This window comes from Uranotaenia lowii, chromosome 3 (genome assembly GCF_029784155.1).
Source record: "Uranotaenia lowii strain MFRU-FL chromosome 3, ASM2978415v1, whole genome shotgun sequence".
Classification (NCBI taxonomy): domain Eukaryota; kingdom Metazoa; phylum Arthropoda; class Insecta; order Diptera; family Culicidae; genus Uranotaenia; species Uranotaenia lowii.
The window spans coordinates 252,696,707-252,717,337 of record NC_073693.1 but is presented as its reverse complement, the minus strand read 5'-3'; the positions used below and the strand labels follow the sequence as shown (position 1 = coordinate 252,717,337).

Sequence of the window (20,631 nt, the reverse complement as noted above, 5' to 3'; positions counted from 1 at the left end):
TCTCTTCTTGTCGTAATAAAATCATGCAATGCTTTTAAATACGATAAAGAATATGCTGGGACCGCGCATTGTAGGTGCAGATATACGAAAATGAGTATAAATAACATTCTTTACGATGTAATCTGTAAAAGAAAATACGACTTCTGGTTGTCTGGGCAGCGTGCCTATACAGCTACGGGTGGTTGCATATTGAGCAACAGTAGGCAAGGAGTACCAAAAGTTTTTCATTGGTGGGGGGTGGAGACGGAGCGCTTTTTGACAGCGAATTGTTCGCCTACCATGCCTACACAGTATTAAATAATTACATGTTATAACCTGCAAATAAATGGAACACGTTATTTCTACTAAATTTACAAGACTTATGTCGTAATGTAAATTCCAGAAACGAAAAAAATGACAATGTGAATTTACATGACCATAACAATGAAGCCGTTCCAGCTCATTGTTCCCTTTTAGTTTTTGAGTCATTGTTTTATCAACTTTTAGCCATCAGCCTTGCAACAAAGCATGACATAACAATGATTAGAAAGATTTTCAAAATGGTTTACATAACTGAAATCTCCGAGTTCCAGATTTAAAACGGCATTTTCTTGGCGCATCGAATCGAACTTGCTCCTTACCGGTCGGCCGTTCGGTGTTTGTTTGTGAAACGATCCTGCTACAGGGTGTATCTGAATTTTATTTTAGTTTCTTTAATACTTTTTGGATGGATATTTTGAAAATCATTTTTCATTACTTTCCAAAATAGGCATCACTATGTTTATCTAGAATGTTTTTTGATTATTAATACTTGTTATTTGTTCGTTGTACATTGAAATGTCCTTTGCAAAATGATGGGATGTGAGGAAGGGTTAATGAAGCTTGTAATTTGTTTGTATAAATATTAAACAATTCAAAACGATTCACATGTATATAAATCAAAGAACCTGATTTTTTTTAGAATTCACAAGTTTATACTTAAATCGAATAATAAAGAGATAAAAAGCTCCATTGTGATGAAACTTTTGTAACAACAAATTGAGAATAATGTTGACCTTTTTGTGCAATATTTATTTAGTCTGACTACATTTTGTGCTATTCATTTTTAATTATTAGATTTCGTATCAATGTTATCGGTTAGAGCTGTTCCTATATTTTTTTTTTAATTATTAAAAATCAAAGACAAGAAGTGAACTGTTGCTTAGAACAAAATATCACTTTTCCAATGAAATCTACGAAATTCAATCTAGTATTATACTATTTTTAAGAGGTTTTTTTTTACTATGAGCAATAAAATATAGTTTGTTTTTGGTGAAAATTTTTAAAAGGATTTCACTTTTTTATATTTATTAAAATTGACAAACAATAAGACACACCCTGTGCTCGACAGCAACGTTTCAGATTCCAAACATCGTTTCAAACAAAAGTCATGTAAAATTACAACAAATTAACCCGAATGAGGAAACGCATGATTTTTTTCAGGGCTGCGTTATAGTATACAGCACATCTGACCGAATTTTACATGAAATTAAATTTTACATCAAATGTATTGTCAATTGCATGATTTTTTAGACTATTGAGAGAATCTGATTTGACAGATAACAATTCCGCACTCACTAACACCATCACATTCTTTATATAAACTATCATGTGCTAAAAGTTGAAAAGGGACTATATGAAAAAAGGACCAACATCAGAGTTCAGTTACCTCAAATTATTTCTACCAAAAAATCAACATTCATATGCACCGTTGCCGTCTTTAACAAACTGCGCTGATTGCACCTATTTAGACCCACGTGCAAATAATTTGCGCGCAGTAAAATCTGCTCACAGACCTATACATAGACAATGACACATATCGATATTCTTTACATCTTTGGATAAAATTGAATCAAAAGCAATTGCGACTGGTGTGTCAGTAAAAATTGTCAGTGAATCCACATTTTTTTTGGCTAATTTTTCAGAAATTCGAACAACGCCCGAAATGTATGATTTATTTGTTCCACTTACATTCTTGTACCCAAATGTACAGAATGCATTCTGTTTTCTGTTCGTTTCTTTTCATTTGTTGATCGGTCAATTTTCGTTATTAAACTCCTTGGTTAGCATTTCAATTTTCGCCAGAACAATAACGATTATGCCGTTTGGAAATGTGATTCGAAAATCAGAAGCGAGCAACGGCTGATTTGAAAAACTGACACAGGTTGTCTATGTGTGCGTCAGTGCGAAAATATTTCTGCGTGGAAATTATTTGCACAGGAGTCTAAATAGGTGCAATTTCCGCAATAAAACTCAGATTTTTTTTGTGTGTATGATAGAGTATTTCCTGAGACAGATTATGGTAGGGTAGCTTTTTGTTTTTGTTTTGAAAAATGTGAACACCAACTGGTCGCCATTTTGATCTTTGATGATAAGCACTGTTCAATGCTTTCTTTTAAAAACTTCTTTCATTAAAAGCATCAACATACCTTCATGTCTTAACTTGTTGTGTTTTTACAAATCATTAAATAAAGAACTTTTATTCTTCTCACCAAGATGCGCTTACAAAACCACTACAATTGCATTGTCGGTTTTATTTCGTTACTATCTGGTCATTGAACATGCGTAATGTTGTTGTTATGTTTACCCTACCACGATATGCCGAGAAAATGTAAACATGAGAAATCAGCTGTTCGTCTGACAAGTGGGGAAATGCCTTATTACGATTGCCTGTCACAAGATGGACGATTCCGTGTATTCACGCAGAGTAAACTTGAATTTTGGAACGAACTAAATCTGACTTTGATTCAAAACATTAATTTTTTTTAATCCAGCTCCTGTTTTCTTTGAATCAATGAATTATAGTTTTTATTGAAAAGAATAATTTTTGAAAGAATACATTTTTTGAATTGAATAACTTTGGACTTTGATTTCAAACAAATTCTTTGATTCAAAAGAAATTTGTTCAATTGCATATTTTCTTAGAAACAAAGTAAATTTTCTTTCAACCGAAGAAAAATGTTTTAAACTGAAAAGAATAATTTTTTGAAACAAAAACTTCAAACTTAGAAGATATTTTGCATTGACTTGCAAGAAGAACAGAAAACCGAAAAATCAAATAAAGTTCGGCCGCTCGTTTTGAAAATCAAACCAGTGAATCGGAGTAAGCTATAAATAAGGAGGATTCAGGATGCAAAATGGTAAGTGTAAGTTGATAAATACTGAATATTTAAGTGAATTCAAGATTTTCTAAAACGCTTGTATAGTTACAGGACCACGGCCGACGGATAGATTTCCAAGTCTCTCGAACATGGAGAAAGCTGCGCAAAGTAACACCTCCCCAAATCCCGCGGTCGTATTTTTTCGGCCCAATCTTCAACGGCAATCACCAGTCGGACCAGCCAGCAGCTGGAGTGGCTTTCGGAAGTTTATTGACCGGCCCAAGGAGAATGCGAAACTTTGTCAACGATATCAAGGACCCTACTCGGTTATAGTGAACCAGTGTTTTATGTGTTTGTGAATAAAAAAGAATTTAAGAACTAAAATTGTATCTTTTTATTATTCAAACTCCTAATTGGAACTTCGAAAAAACAGGGTAAAAATCTTCCAATTGGAATAAATGGAAAATGGTTCAATGAATAAATGCTTTTAAATCTATATCTAAATTACCTTTGAGCAAATATAATAACTTTAAATCAAATGAAACTGGTTTTTGTATCAAAGCATTAATATTTTCAATCTAAGATTTTTCAAAAGAAAAAATCTCTGAAACAGAGGAAAATGCATTTGAACTAAAGGATTTTTTATTTATACCAAAACCAAAGGAAAAAATCCTTTGTTTTTGCAGCACTTTCCTTTGAAATAAAAAATCTTTGGTATAAGAACACACTCGAAGTTGTACACGTCCTGATAATAACTTGTCGCGCAGACACCAGATACCCAGACTGATCAGTGGCGCTTGAATTCATACAACTACAAGTCGCCCAGAATCATACGCCATCTGTCGGGGCATCGTGAAACTACTGTGCTACATCAAGAAAATAAAATACACTTGATAATTAACAAGCCAAATAAAAACCGTCTTGATTGAATCACCTATTAGTATTTGAAATTCTATCTCAAACATTTTCACTATCGTTTTTGTCTTCAATGTTAATTGTTTACTTTAATTTACTGTATCATAATAATTCATTGAGTTCGGAATTGTTTGTCATAATCTGAAAGGTTTGACTGCGACCAAAAAGACAAGCAATATATAAATCCTTGAAAAACTTGAATTCTAATTTATCTTAACTGTTTCTTGGCTCGTACCTAGATAGGTTTGAGGAGTGAAATAAGTTATTGACATATATTGAATAATATTTAAATGTGATGAATGTATTGATAAGATCTTAAATCCTATTTGCCGCTGGAAGTATTCGTGATATAATGCTGGTAGTTTCACGTGGTTTCACGACCGTGTTTGTCGACCGGGTATTTTTCCCTGCTCAAATGTGCGTGAGAAATGTCAAAAACATCTGTTTTTGGCATAATTCTAGACTGGACTGGAAATAAAAGCGACCATGTTTTTAGACTTTTTTCCCCATCTTAATCCGTACACGAGAGCAAGTACGCGTGAGAAATGTCAACTTAAAAATCTTTTATTCGAAAAAAAATTGTCGAAAAACTGTACTGAATTTGGAATATTTCAAAATGTAGGCTTCAAATCCACTTCGCTTTGCTTCCGAAATTTCTTCACCTTGGACATTCAACCAAATTCTTTGATTCAAAGTTTTGTTAAAACCATATTTCGAAAGTAATTAGTTTACTAAATGAATCCATTCTTCAAAAACTATAATTTTGAATAAGGGTCATTTTAATGTTCCTTAACCGATGCTCAGTAAATAAGAAATAATTTCGCTGTAACTAAACTTATATATCGATTTCAATGCTTTTCAACACCACCAAAACGAATTTTGAATGGTAAAAGAACAGTACTATCTTGATGCAAACGAAAATCATTTTTATTTTCTTGTCGTTTTATGGAATGTCAAATATCGTATGTCTGTGTGAGTGAATTCATTTAATGTTTATATTTTGATGTGACGAATTCACGTTTGTTTTATTTTACCCATGGATAAAATCAATTACACGTGCGATATTCAAAAAATGGTTCGAAATTTAACCAAAAAAATAATAATGAAATAATAACTTAACAACAGAACAGGAAAAGCTAAACTAAGAATAGCTAAGAATAAACAGACTCGGATAATTGAGATTGTTTGTCAAGAATCATCATTATGTCAACCAACGCACTTTGTTAGAAATTGTACTAAATTTGATGGAAAATGCATCATCTCGAAGCCAAAAATATTTTTTCCACAACTGCCTCTTCCAGTGGGCAGTAAAAGGGCTAGTTTGGTATCCAAGTTTAGTTAGATATTTTGAAAAGAAGACATTTTTCGAATGTGACTAATTTTTTCATAGAAAGGGAAGTTTTAGGATTTATTGGAGGAAAAAGTAAATAAAAATCTGACACCGGTTTTTTGTTGTAGATGGTGACTTAATGGTATATTTCGTTGTTGAGATTTTCATTAAGCTTCTTCTGTTAACAAAACATTGCTTTACAAATTTTGTAAATATCACGTCTACTTTTGTTTTATTCAGTTTTTGTAAACCTCTATAAATGCGGCAATTTGGCTAGGTGAAGGGTTTTGAGAAACTCTAACTGAAACAGATTGTTCAACATAATTTTGTTAGAATCTCGTCCATTTAACTGATTTAACAGTTCTAAACAGTAATATAATTCAAAGCCACATTCAATATACTGTAGTTTTGCAATATACAATCAGTGGAATGTTTATGCGATGTCATATGTCGAAGTCTTGCAGTTGAAAGTGATTTTTACAAATGAAGCCAAAGATGTCATAAAATGGTTATTTTTCAACCACAACGCAATAAGGAAATGGATCAGAAAATCTCAAGTTTTCAGTCAATTTTCATTTCTGTCGAAGTCGATGTATTTTTATAAGCTTTATGGTTGAATTCTAACCACATTTGGTTAATGCGCTCTGTGCAGACCGGTCCGGAGCTCCTAAGTTTGGAAGTAGTACCAGTGAGCCACCGGCTCAAGAACTGCCGGAGGAACCACACACTGCTTGACTCACCCGCTGCTCGCCGACCGACTGACTTGCTGACTGGCGTGCATGCTCGTGGCGGAAGACCAAGTGCGTGATTGATCCATTCACACACGCTCCAATTCAAAAACGGGTTTCGAAATATATCGTGTTATTTTTTTTTCTATCAAAAGTAGGAAATCAAAAACGACCGTGTTCTTCGCTAGATGTAAAAAAATAAATAGCACAATGCAAATGTGTGTGTGATATATCGAGATTTTTCCTTTTGTGTATGTTGCCATTAGTTTCACGATAACCCGTAGATAGCGCTGCGGAACAAGCGCCAAAATCAGCCTTCAGTGGTCAGTCTAGGTATCTGGTGTCTGCGCTTGTCGCCAGTGAGTGTCGCCACACGCAGAACCAGACTAAACCATTAATGTTTGAAAAATAACCATAATGATAGTTTTCCCGGGTTAACTCATTTTATGACTTTACCGTGAATACTCATAAAATGAGATTTCAAGGAGAACTTGGATTATGGTTATTTTTCAAGCATAATCAAAAAGTGAAAATTTGCAGAAATTGGAGGGAATTTCCTTGGTTTCTATGTTTTTTTTTTTGCTTAAAATCCAATAATTAAGGGAAAAATTCACCGAACAGGATCGAATTAATCTGAGAGTTTTTCGTAGGATCTTTTATTGGTTAATAAAAACGGTTCCATTATGAACTTGTTCCGGTAACCTCCACAATCGGATGCTGGCAATGAAGAAGATATGAAGTGAGGAACCCGTCGATTAAATGGTTCTCAGGTATTCAGTCGGTCACTGCTGCCACCACTCCGGATAAGCGCTACTGCCTTTTCCCCGATGAATGTACCTGATCCTGCGCCCACTGCTCTCTTTTTTCAGTGTCGGGTTTCTACTGAATTTTTCGAATCGGACAGACTCGGAGGAAGTGCTCTGCTGGTCATTTCTGAAATGGCAAAGCAAAAACCGAATTTGAGTACCAACCTTATTCTTTGTTTTGCTCTAAGCAGTCACCTTCCGCATCGCTATCGTTGGTATTGCTGCCATCTACCATTCCTGTTTTCTGACTGGAAGCACCTGATCCAAATCCTAGAGCCGATCGGTTGTTCTCCCTCAAAACAGCTAGCTATTTCAGAGCTTTCTGCCGAGGTTCCGGTTGTTCTGTTCAGTAGAAAAAATATAGGTTAGTTCCGCGTTGATTCAAAAAATTATTTTTATTTTTCATTAGTTGATTTCAGCAGATGCTTACCCGTATTGTTATCAAATATTTAATACTCCTGGAGCTGTACACTCCTTCAACCAACTAAATTCAGTTGAACTCAGCCGGCAGCGCGTAAGAAAAACAAGCGAACTGTGCGTCCAAAGATGGCCACTATATTGTAACATATTGCGGTTGAAATTTAACCATTTTATAATTTTTCCGTTAGAACTTTGGAATGCTTAAAATTGAACCGTTCACTACGGTTAAAAATCAACATTTATGGCAGTTCTTTCTGAAATCGCATGAAATGGTTCAAGAAAAGTCATTAATGGTTAATAAAATATGAGCGTGCAGTAAATGTCGCCAGCGCTCATTGACGATAACTCCGGTTTGGGGATTCAGCGACAATAAATAAAAGCAGAGCGACAGAGAAAGCACAAATTGGGAAGGCATTTGTGACGAATATTTTCGGATGAAATGAAAAATATGCCAAAAAAAAATGAATCGCTTTTGCAGAGAATGGAATGTAGAATTGAGATGAGGGATATTTGGGATATAAAATTTTGTATTTTAGAAAAACAAAAGTCGGTAAAGTAAAGATTCTATTGAGAATAGAGTTGAGAAAGAATGTAGAAATGTGATGAAGGATAAGCAGAAATTAAATAAAATTTGTAGGATGGAGAATAAAGATGTGGAATATGGAATAAAAATAGAGAATATTTGGTTAATTAAATTTAGCACTAAAGAAAAAAAAACAAATGACGATGCGTGAAAAGTTTTAATTGAGAATAGAGGTGAGAAGGAATGTAGGGATAAGATGAAGAATATACAGAAAATAAATCAAATTTAATTAAGAATAAAATAAAATAATAGTTGTATTCGGCAACACTGTAGATGAATAAAATAAAATAAATTTCTATGAGAACATTTGCTATTTTGGCAGCACTTGACAAACAAACAAAACAAAGTCAGTCATTGATCTATTCTTGCGAGTGACAGACGTGTTTAAGTGAATCTCTGAATTGAGATTCGTAAAATCACAACACTACTTTAAAAAAATTGGTGGTTTTCTGCATTTGTAAGATGCTACGTTGGGAGTTAGTATCATCGGTTTAAACAAAAATGTAGTAAGAACGTAGCTTATACTAGCGAACTCGCGACACTACTTTTCGTCACCATAGTCAAACCCTTTTATATCTAAATCCATGGTCCACCGATGAGTTTGAAATAACCTACGGTGGTGAAAGCAAAAACGCACCGAACCGTTTCTTTGTCAAGTTAAAGGAAACTTAAGAAAAGCACTTTCAACTACCGACAGTTACTCCCATCCGGGCAAGCTTTGGGAAGGTTAATATGCCTAGGCAGCGCTAGAGGCGCTGGTGTACATTAGGAGAAATCTCCGAGAAGAAGCAGCTAGGTGTAGAGGAAACTTAAAAGCCAAAACCACCCACCAAAATGTAAATTACATTCCTTACTAATCCTACAAACAAAAAACCACCACCGATAAGCAAATTAGAAAATGTGAATAAATTAGTTGTTCCAACAAACGTTTTTAAGCCCAAATAAGAGATGTTTTTATGAAAGGTTTCTTTCGGTAGTTAGGTAGAGTTTTTTTTTAAAGTAGGGTTGACTCTAGCTTGTTTCTTTTCTCGTTCAACCCCTTTTCAGTTTCCGAAGCAATCCTGGGGAATTTTTTCGGGGAAAGTGGGTCCGCTGAAGATAATTCTGGAAATATAGTTTTTCCATTTAGTTAATATTTTTTTGGGCCAACCGAACAACCCGTCTTAGTTTTCGTATATTTTTCGACCTATTAGTCTGGGATATTGATGGATGATCGACGGTTGAGGTCGGTGGGTTCGGTCTGATCTGGGCCAATACAATATACACCCACCCTATGTTGGGTCTCATAAGCCGGGCAAGCTATCAAAAGGCGGCTGGTCTCCTCGGAGTGGCGCCTCAATCATTCGCTAACAACCTAGATCCCAACTGCCTCCCGTTGCACTAGAAATGGTTATAATTTTTATAATGTTTAAAATGAGGTCCTCAGAACCAAAGGTGTATTAATGACAAAGAGTTCGATTTTGAGTTAAGGGGCCGTTCAGATACCACGTGGACAGAAAAAATAGACTTTTGACCCCCTCCTCCCCCTCCGTGGACAAGAGTGGACATTTGGCAAACCCCTACCCCCTTCCCCGGATGTCTACATGGACAGATTTGAAAATGTTTTTTTCTCGCTTAGTCAGGTTAGGCCGATGACATAGTGAATACGATGCGATGCGATGCGGTGAATGCGATTCAATGCGGTGAACCACAATTGATGAAAATGTATGTGAATCGCTTAAACCTGACATACTCAACGCGGCGAAGCAGATGTCAATTTGTTCCGCCGCTCGAGTTCGCATAGGCTGCGTCCGTAGATTTTCCGCCTATTCGCATCGCATCGCACTCACTATGTCATCGGCCTTAGGCTGATGTCATGCTGAAGCAACTAGCAACGCGACCTACAACGCAACGTTCTCACGACTAACCAGCTCTCATTTGATCTCCATGGAAATCGCGCAGACCTGTCATACTGGTCGCTTTGTATAGCGCGACCAATCTGATGCCAATGTGTTTTGTAGCGCGACTAGTAGGAAATCCAATAGGAATATTGTTTTTTCTCGATTTGAAGCAGTGATTCCGGGTTTTAAGCACAATAGTACGAAGATCTGTCCGAACTTGTGATAATAAACTAAAAAATATCTTAATCGGCGAGAAAATTTTCATGAATTCTTAGTTCCCGCAAAAAAACAAGGAATTTTGTCGGTTCAAATTTTGGCATTCTTGCAATCCGGGTCGTGATTTGATGAGTTTTTGATGGCTCCCGAAAGAAAGGAGACGATTCAAAGCATTATCAGATGTAGAGAAGTGATGATTTGTAGGGAATTTCAAAGTCACAGGTCGCGCCAGCATGACATACCAATGCGTTGCAACGCAATCTTATTGGAACGTTGCGTTGCGTTGCGTTGCTAGTTGCTTCAGCATGACATCAGCCTTAGCCGACGCTAGATTGACTGAGTTCTGAAGCCTAGCGCGGGCGGCTATCTTCTAAGTTTGGGGTTTTCTTAAATTGATATATGCAACACCTTAGAGGGCGATGACCGTTTGGGATGCTTTGTCCGTGTATGAAATCTGATCCAAAGAGAGGCGAGGCGTTCTTCTTTTTATTCTTATAATTTTATATCTCAGCCGAACTTCGATTCTCAATTTTCGTTCGACGCCTCGGGATGGGCAACCGAAAATTTGAGTTTTGAAAAGAAATGTTTTTTTTCGGAGAAATTCGTGACTTCAAGAGTCGGCACGAATTTCGGTTTTGAAGAAATGCATAGACTCGCTACTTCTTTTGAGGAATTGATACCTTGACTCGTCCATTGTGTCCTAGTTTGTGGTGGAGGCAGAACCGGGTATTATAATCCGCGAGTCGTGTGCTCTTATTAAAGGTAGAGCTTTAAATGTGAATTTTGTAACCTTTAAGTTTTTAGTGGAATTAATTTTGTCGTTTCTCTCCGTAGTAAAGTGAAGCATTCGCCAATAAAGTGCTTCGAAAATCATAGGATTTTTCTTTAATGTGTGATTCGAAAGATCCTTGGGTAAAATAATGCGGAAAGATATTAGTGCGAAGCGTGTTCTAATTCTAATCCCAAAAGGCAGATTCAGATCACACTTCCGGTACTGCAAATCACCGACTCGTGACAAAACACGTCAGCCGAAGCTCCACCCCTACAACAACGGTGGTACGTTCAGGCGGAATAGCAACCGTTACCCTTGAGCGGCATACGCAAGACGGCTTCAGTTTTCGGCTCGACGACTACGAAATTTATCGGGACGCCGACGGCATCGACCAGACCTCAACAACGACGTCGACATTCGGTGAAGCACGCTGGTGAATCAACTGGCGATTGTAACCGTGCAATGAACATCAGCGACAGCAGCACAGCAACGAACGGTTGATTCGATGGGTAACTTTCCCATAGATTCCATCGTGCTACAACACCTAGTAACGTTGCGTTATGACCATATATCCAGCGTTGTTCTGGCCCTTAAGTCCCCTGACAAGTATGGGAGACTTTCAGCAACCAAAATGTAAACATAAACAAGTCTCATCAACTGAAATCGCACTATACAAGTTGCCGAGTGTGGACGAGGCTTCATAGAAAGTTTCTTGAGGCTTAACTCAAATCAGTTAAAAAATGGTTTCTCATTTTTGGGTAGGTATCGTCTAATCAAGTTTGAGATTCGATGGCATCATTGTCGGTGGAATTATTTTAGCGTGAAGACTTTGTTTACTTTTTTAAATGTGGATGAGTAACGTTTAAAAGGGACATATATTTAAACACTTTCAATTAATTTGATTCAAAAACCGTTCAGAAATTAAGGAAATTAAACAGGAAGCCTTGTAATTTTAATGTTTCACTCTCGAGTATACGGATTCATCGTACCAGAAGTAAGTATTGGTTATGAGACTTCTCGTCTAACCGTCATAGTGAGCGGACCGAAAGCGACTCCAAGTCAAGGACTGTGAAAGGGAAGCCGTTGTTAAGTTTTAATTTTACAAATCTAGTTTTTTTAGTTTTACTGAAAACAAGTTTAATACAAAATTAATGTGAAGGAGCAATAAAGAAGGCGCATCAAAATATAGCTGTAAATAAAATAAAAAGAGAAAAAAATTAATTTAGAATATAATTAGGGTAAGTGATTAAAAAAAAAAAACAAAATGGCGTCGCAGCCATCAGATCTGCGAAATCTTCCACCCGATAGAGACAAGGTGAGTGAATTAACAGACGAAGACATAAATGACCCGGAAGTTTTCCGCGGCTTCATGGATATCTCAAATAACGAAAAACGGAAACGGACTAATGATTACTTAATCGAACAAGAACAGAAAAAAACCAGAGCATCATCACGCACACGAACAAAGGATACAGCAAAATCTCAAACACACACACAAACAGATCGAAATAACATTTACGATATACAATCAACATCCAAAAATACACAAGCAACACACACACAAACAAAATCAAACAAAAAAACCACATTAAATAAAAATCGAACATCGAACATTATTTTTATTGAAGCGATCGAAAAAAATAAAGAAAAAACTATGCTAGAGCCTATGGAAGTAGGTAAATTCCTACACCAGGCAAAATTGGACCAATTTAGCGAGCTTAAACGCGCTGGCCAGTTCCGCTCCAAGCTTACCTACAAGTCGCCAGAACAAACCGAAAAATTATTAAACGCTACAGAATTCCTTAAACTGCATAATATCAAATCTTATGTTCCATTAATGATGTTAGAAACAACAGGAGTGATTAGGAACATTCCAACATCAATTAAACCTGAAGAGATATTAGAAAACGCGATTAGCGATAAGAAAATTATCAGAGTAGAAAGGATTAAGATTAAAAATAAAACCAGAACAGAGGAACAGAAATCAAAATCAGAAGAACAGAAATCGAAATCAGAAGAACAAAAATCGAAATCAGAAGAACAAAAATCAAAATTAGATGAACTTATTGATACTAAAACTGTAAAAATAACTTTTGAAGGTTTGGAATTACCAAGAGTAATACAAATCTATGGAGTTTTTGCGAAACCAGAGAATTATATTTATCCCGTCCGCATCTGCAATAAATGCTGGAGGTTGGGACATAAAACCGCGTCCTGTAAGGGAAGAGAAACTTGTAAAATATGTGGGAAAACAGTTGACGATAATCATAAATCATGCGAATCAAATACACAACCGAAATGTCGGAATTGCAAAGGCAATCACCTACCTACAGAAAAAAACTGTCCAGAAAGAATAAGAAAGGAGCATATAAACGTCGCGATGACCATAAATAAAATTACGTACGATGAGGCTGAAGAAATGTATCCAAAAACCAAAAACCAATTTGCATTACTCGAGTCTACCGACGAATTTCCGCTGTTGAAACGTCCAAGTAGCTCACAACAAAAATTCCGTTTTACTAACATCCCACAAAAAATAGCTAACTACAGCAAAATAATCGACAATGTTAAAAATAACAAAAATCCAACCCAAAGGAAAATTAACACATTTCCAAAAGCTGACCCAATTCAAGAAAAACCCCAAATAATCAATAACAATCCACATAAAACAACAGATAAAGAGAAAATGGATTCAGAAATTAATATTATTCTGAAATCACAATTAGCAAAAATTATTGAAAAAACTTTGAACAAAAATAATCAAGCCATAGATTTAAATTTACTTCTCACAGAAATTAAGCTTACTATAGAAAATATAATAAAAGAAAATAATCGATCTAATACCCAAGAAGAAATTAACATTTTGAATTTACCAATAGCAAACGAGGAAATTGTAGAAGAAAACTAAACATCCATCATTAAAGAAAAAACACAAGAAGACAAACCTATACTTGCTTTTAAATGGCGGATTTTGTCAACAAACTGAATGTTGCTCAGTTAAATATAAGGAGTCTCAGACCCCTACAGAAAAGAGAAACTCTAAAAACCTACTTAGTGAACAACAACACTCACGTCTTCTTGTTACAAGAAACCTGGTTGAAACCTAATGAAAATTTTAAATTTCTAAACTATAATCTTGTAAATAACTGTAGACCAGATGGCTACGGCGGTACAGCTATCCTTATCCATCCAACACTCATATATGAAACAATATCAATTCCACAAGTCGATCTCGAACTGACGGCAATCAAAATTAAAAATATTAAAAAACATACAATTTTTATATCACTTTATATTCCACCCGATGAAAATATTAATGACATCAGAACACCACTTAAAAACCTATTTGATTACATAACAAACAACCCAAACGATGTCATACTGGCAGGTGACCTAAATGGTCATCACCCAATATGGGATAACAACGCGACTAGAGCAGATACTAGAGGAGAATACATTACCGAACTCCTAGACGACCACGAATTAATCCTAATGAATAACGGCCAACCTACAAGATGGCCTGACATTAACAAAAATGCAACTGCCATTGATCTTACACTAGTAACACCTTCATTAGCAAGCCACATTAATTGGAAAATTAGCGAAGAAGATATCGGATCTGACCATAAATTAATTGAATTTCAAATTGAGGATATTAATAGATATAGTAACGACTTTACTAAGTTTATCACCAGTAAAAAGAAGGCAATAAATTTTCTAAACCGAATAGACCCAAGTTCACTGAATAACACAGAACACATGATATCAAAAATCGAAGAAGCGATGAACAAAGCAACCTATAAAATACATACGGACAGCAAAAAGAAAACAAAACCTTACTGGAACGATAGAATTATAAAGCTATACGAGGAAAAGAACAGAAAACATATTATTTTTAGAAAAAATCTTACACTAAACAACAAAAAAGAATACAAAAAAGCAGAGAGAGAATTTAATAAAGCACTGAAAGAAGAAGTATATGAATACAGGAACAAAATGCTTGAAGAAATAAATGAAAATACCAACATCAACCAAATGTGGAAAATAATTCGAGCAATTGGCGGTAACTTTAAAAATAAAGAGAATCTGGAATTATTAACAAATGAAGAACTAGCTAGGTCATTCATAGAGAAAAATTTTGAAAAAGAACCGGAACCGATAAAATTTATTACTAACAACTTTGATGTTCAAGAGGAAAAATACATTAGAAAACTAAGTTTAGAAAGTATGATGAAAACGATAAAAAATAAGAAAGACCACTCAGCAGCAGGGAGTGACAAATTCTCATATTTTATGCTTAAAAACATAAATCTGAAATTGCAAACTAAATTTTTGGAACTAATAAATGAAGTATGGATAAAGGGCCAAATTCCCAAAAAATGGCTAGAGGTTAAAATAGTTCCCATACTAAAACCAAATAAAGACAAGCTATTAGACACCTCCTACAGACCGATATCACTTATCAATATTAATCTCAAAATTATAAATGTAGAAATCAAAAATCGTCTTAATCATTTTATCAAAATCAATAATATTTTACCACCACTATCATACGGATTCAGGGAAAACTCATCCGCGATAAATTGTGTAAATCATCTTGTTTCAACAATTACGGAAGCAAAAAGAAACAAAAAGTTTTCATTAACGATATTCATGGATCTAACAAAAGCTTTTGACTCCGTGGACATTAACATACTGCTCAAGAATTTGGACTTACTTAAAATCCCAATAACAATTTTAAAATGGTTATACCTATATCTTACACAACGAAAAGTTATCTTGGAAACCGCTAACAACAAAATTTTAAAATCAACAGATAAAGGACTCCCTCAAGGATGTCCCCTGTCCCCTTTGCTCTTCAATCTTTATACCGTAACCCTACATAATATAACAAATGACAAAGTCATAGTTAAGCAATTTGCAGACGATTTTGCATTAACAGTCATAGGAGACTCTATTGAAGAAATAGAAAGAACAGCTAACATCATAATGAACACATTCCACCAAGAACTAACTGAACTTAAAATAGGTGTAAACCCCACTAAATCAGCTGCCATACTTTTCCATGCAAGAATAGCCGATCGAATCAACATCCAAATAAACGGACAGCCTATACCACAAACAGAAAAACATAAATATTTGGGATACATCATAGATAATAAATTAACTCACAAACCCCACATAGCCTATCTGGAAACAAAAGCAAGGAAAAGATTAAATTTAATAAAAATAATAGCCAGGAAATCTAGCGGTGCAAACCCTAAAACCGTACTCAAAGTAAATAAAGCCATTATCAGATCCCAACTGGATTATGGGATTTCCATATACGGAGGCACAGCAAAATCCAATATAAAAAAATTGAATACTATCTATAACTCATCTATAAGAACTAGTCTCAGACTATTAAAATCGACCCCAACAAACGTGCTTTACTCCGAATCAGGAGAAATGCCTCTTAATTGTAGAGCCAAATTTCTTGCAAAAAAACAAATGCTGAAAGACTTTGTATACGAGAAACCCATTACTGATATCACTAATAAATTTATAGAATATAATGTACTACCCAAATCGTATACTTTTCTGGAAAAAACTGTATTTGAAAATAAATATTTATTAGCAATAACATCCCAACCTAAAACAACCAGCTTTAGCGATGAACCACTAGATATAAAGAAAATCCACTCGGAAATCCCGAACCTGAAACGAAAAGAAATAAATAACAATACAATTAAAATAATAATAAATAATCTACTCATTGAAGAATACAAAAACTTTGTACAAATTTTCACAGATGGCTCAAAAACATCTAACGGAGCAGGTGTAGGAATATGGGTGAACATCAATAATGAGACATTTTCACTAAAGCTAAACCAAGAACTATCGATCATGAATATCGAACTCATAGCAATTAAACTCGCTATAGACATAATAGAAACGAAAAACCAAACCCAATTTGTCATTTGTACAGACTCCAAATCAGGATTGGAAAGCATTAGAAATCAAAAAGGAAAAAACAATTATATAATTAGAGAAATCATAGACAAGCTAAAAAATAGTAACAAAAACATCCACCTTCAGTGGGTGCCGGCTCACGTAGGAGTGGGCGGGAACGAAACAGCTGATAAATTAGCTAAGGAAGGATGTACCAGCAATAATAATTACTTTTCACCAATCCCTTTAAACGATGGTATTAATGTAGCCAAAAATGAGTCTTATCTGGAATGGGAAACAATCTATAAAAAGGAATCCGAAACTAAAGGTAGAAAATATTTCAGCTTACACCCACAACCTTACACACAACTCTGGTGCAAAAATCTGAACCTAGAAACACATGAAATAATAACGATTGGAAGACTTAGAACACATCATACTCTGACGAAAGAAAAACTATTTCAGTGGAAGATTGCCAGTGATGAAAACTGCGACTTATGCCATGTTAAAGAAGATATAAATCACGTATTGTTCAATTGCAGTAAATACATTAACAGATCTAAGTTTCTTACACTAACTACTTTTAACAACATAGATTCAATTTTAGAAAAATTAGATATCAATGCCCTTAAAGAAATAGCTAAATTCGTAAAAGAAAACAAGATAACTTTTTGAAAAAAAAAAACAAACAGCACAATTTTGATAAACTTTAACCAGTTCTTTCACGTACAAAACAAAAAACCGTCCCTTGCAAAGGTAAACCAGAGTGCCTCCAGTAGGGTGGGTGCATACTGAGGAAAAGTAGGCAAGGGGTACTAAAAGTTTCTCATTGGTGGGGGGTGGAGACGGTGCGCTTTTTGACAGCGAATTGTTCGCCTACCATGCCTACGATTATGATTGCCTGTCACAAGGGTCACAAGATGGACGATTCCGTGCATTGGTATAAGAACACACCTAGCTTTACCCGCCTTGAGGTAAACAACTGAAAACACTGATAACTTTAATCACGCGCAAAAGATGCAAATGTAGCACAAAGCAACCCTGAATCTGACAAGACTTGGCAGTTTAGCTGGAAGTCAGCTCGCCACAATGAGAAGAAGAAGAAGAAGAAGAAGTATTGGTTATTCATGAGTAAAAAAATGTGAATCCGTTTAATGTTCACTTTTTGTTTCAGCAATCAGTTGACTAGTAAAACTTTACGATGGAACAACCAACACCCGGTCCCTCTCGAGGGGGTCGCGGCTCTCGAGGAGGCAGAGGAACCACCGGTGCTGCTGGAAGGCGTCCTTGGCGAGGTCGTGGATTTTGGCGTCCCTATGGACGTGGGGGTGGCTTCAATAATTCCGGACCTCCGAGGGAACGGCCTACGGGATTCGCTCTTCCTCATAGTTATGAGGGCGACGTATCCAGTGGTATTGCTCTGCCTAGTGGAACCTTCCAAACTCAACCACCACTTTCGGTGGCTCTCGAGAAGGGCGGCTGCGAGTATGCCGGCTGGAAATTGTATCTGCCCCAAGAAGGTATGTGTTTTTTTTGGTGATCGTTTTTTCCGGATCATTAGATCCTTGCTCTGTTCTAGGCTATCGCGAAGGATCCTCGATATTAAACAAGATCCAATCGATCGAACGGCATTATCTAGCTCATCCAAATGACTACGATTTATTGCAAATTAAGCAAAACTTTTGGTTTGAACTTGACCTCTCGATAACAGATGGGGACCGAGAGTTCAAGCGCGACTGGCCCACCTTTCGTCAGGACATGGTTGACAATCCTGAGCAAACGTTAGCAATCGCAGGGCTAGCTATGCATCAGGTCGCTTCCAAGGCTGTGGGCCTTGATGACTCGATTTCATCTACAGATCTGACCCAGAGTCAAAATAGTAAGTTTATGCTTCACACCATTCGTCCAAGAGTCATCGGTTACGGGCCGGAAGTTCATTTACGTCACATGAAGATTAACAGTTTCGGGAAGCTGATTGCCGTTCGCGGAACTATCATTAGGGCTGGAACTTCGCAGGTATTGAATTCTTGGATGGCTTTCAGATGTTCTCTGTGTCACGCTCAGCAGGCAATCCGCCAGACTGATGGTACTCTGACGTTGCCGAGCTCATGTCGGAATGGATGTAAGGCTCGAAGCAATTTCGTTGCTCTCAGATCATCGATTTTTACCAGAACGGAAGCTTTTCAAACGGTACGATTGCAGGAATCTATGTTGGGCTCTCGCTCTGAACATGGCCAGGTTCCGAGAAGCATTGACGTCGAGTTGACTCATGAACTGGTCGATTTAGTTTGTCCTGGGGATGACGTTACTGTAACGGGTATTCTGAAAGGTCGTCCACAGGAAGAAAATACATCACATGCGAGGAATTCGGCCAGCATGTACAAAATGTACATGCAAGCGGTTACCGTTAGAAGTAATAAAAACTCGCTTACTAGCTGGCACCGCGTATCGGAGTTTTCTGATTTAGATATGGAAGCTATTGAAGCGATACGTTCTGAACCCAGTACATTCAAGTTGCTTGTTCAGTCGCTTTGTCCGATGATTTTTGGCCATGAGATAATCAAGGCCGGTCTTTTACTAGGACTCTTCGGGGGTTCCGCGATAACTGGCGGTCGCCGTTCGGAGATTCACGTACTGGTAGTCGGGGACCCAGGTATCGGAAAAAGTCAAATCTTACAATCGTGTGCAGAAATATCTCCTAGAGGTATATTTGTGTGTGGTAACAGTACTTCTAATGCTGGTCTAACCGTTTCTGTTCGGTCCGAAAAAGGCGCTGGTGGCGCTTTGGAAGCAGGAGCACTCGTTCTAGCAGATCAGGGAGCCTGCTGCATCGACGAGTTTGATAAAATGACCGGTAATCATCAGATTCTTTTGGAAGCTATGGAACAGCAGGTGGTTAGCGTTGCCAAAGCCGGAGTAATTTGTTCTCTTCCAGCGAGAACATGTATTCTGGCAGCTGCAAATCCAGTTGGCGGTCACTACGACAAATCGAAAACCGTCTCTGAAAATTTGAAGATGAAGCCTGCCTTGCTGTCACGTTTCGATCTTGTTTTCATACAGTTGGATAGGCCAAACGAGTATCTAGACAATCTCTTAACGGCTCACGTACGAAGGCTTCATGGACTGAAAGCCGGACAATTACCTCAGGGAGCCGCATTCCAAGCTTTGCTTTCCGGCTTAGGATCTAGTAGCGATGCCGATAGCTCCCAAACAGAGGCACCATTACACGAGAGACTTAAACTTCGTGCAGGCGAAAAACTTGACCTTCTTCCGGCAAAACTTATTCAAAAATATATCGGTTGGTATCAAACTTCGAATTTTTATTAGTGATAATCACATTAACATTTTTTGTGTGTTTGAAAACTCTTTCCAGCTTACGCCCGCAAGAATGTCAACCCGAAGTTAACGGAAGATGCTGCCTTAGCAATCAGGAGCTTTTACATCGAATTGCGACTAGCTCAGCAGGGGATGGATTCGATTCCGGTTACCACTCGGCAGCTAGAGGCACTTATACGTCTCACACAGGCCCGTGCCCGTATGGACCTGGTCGAGGAAGCTACCGTTCATCACGCCCAGGACGTCATCGCCATCCTACGGTACAGTATGATAGATGTTTTCAGCAACGATGAGGGGGAGCTGCAACCACACCGGCTGATGAATGGAACCGGAACAAGTCAATCGAACCAGGTGAAAAAGTTTGTTCGACTTTTGCAGCAGAAGTCGAGTGTCCAGAGCAAAACTATATTCTCCCTGGTGGAACTGAAACAAATGGCTGGCGGGAGTGGGCCAGATTTCGATCGATTATTAGACGCGTTGAATATCCAGGGATTCCTGTTGAAGAAAGGTCGCGATCTTTACAAGTTTATGGTTGACTAGTACAACAGGTCAATCGTGTTAAGTTTTTTGGAATTACAAAAAATATTCATGTTAA

General features: G+C 36.9%; 1 protein-coding gene and 1 long non-coding RNA gene across 3 annotated transcripts in view; one reads left to right on the top strand and one right to left on the bottom strand.

Annotated features, from left to right (window-relative positions):
• The window catches only part of LOC129751603 (DNA helicase MCM8), a 38,568-nt gene extending 17,937 nt beyond the window's left edge, over positions 1-20,631 (top strand). Inside the window, exons 1-4 of one of the 2 annotated variants that reach the window (XM_055747201.1) lie at positions 11,350-11,763; positions 17,875-18,220; positions 18,280-19,998; positions 20,074-20,631. In XM_055747201.1, the coding sequence (XP_055603176.1) occupies positions 17,902-18,220; positions 18,280-19,998; positions 20,074-20,576 (2,541 nt within the window). In that variant the 5' untranslated portion in view covers positions 11,350-11,763; positions 17,875-17,901 and the 3' untranslated portion in view covers positions 20,577-20,631. Of the gene's footprint in view, positions 1-11,349; positions 11,764-17,874; positions 18,221-18,279; positions 19,999-20,073 lie in introns of those variants that run through there. The other variant, XM_055747202.1, reaches the window with a different exon arrangement.
• Positions 6,848-7,473, bottom strand: LOC129751605 (uncharacterized). The gene is made up of 3 exons (XR_008738754.1): positions 7,329-7,473; positions 7,094-7,240; positions 6,848-7,025 (listed from the first exon to the last, which is right to left on the bottom strand). It is a non-coding gene; the product is annotated as an uncharacterized LOC129751605 (long non-coding RNA).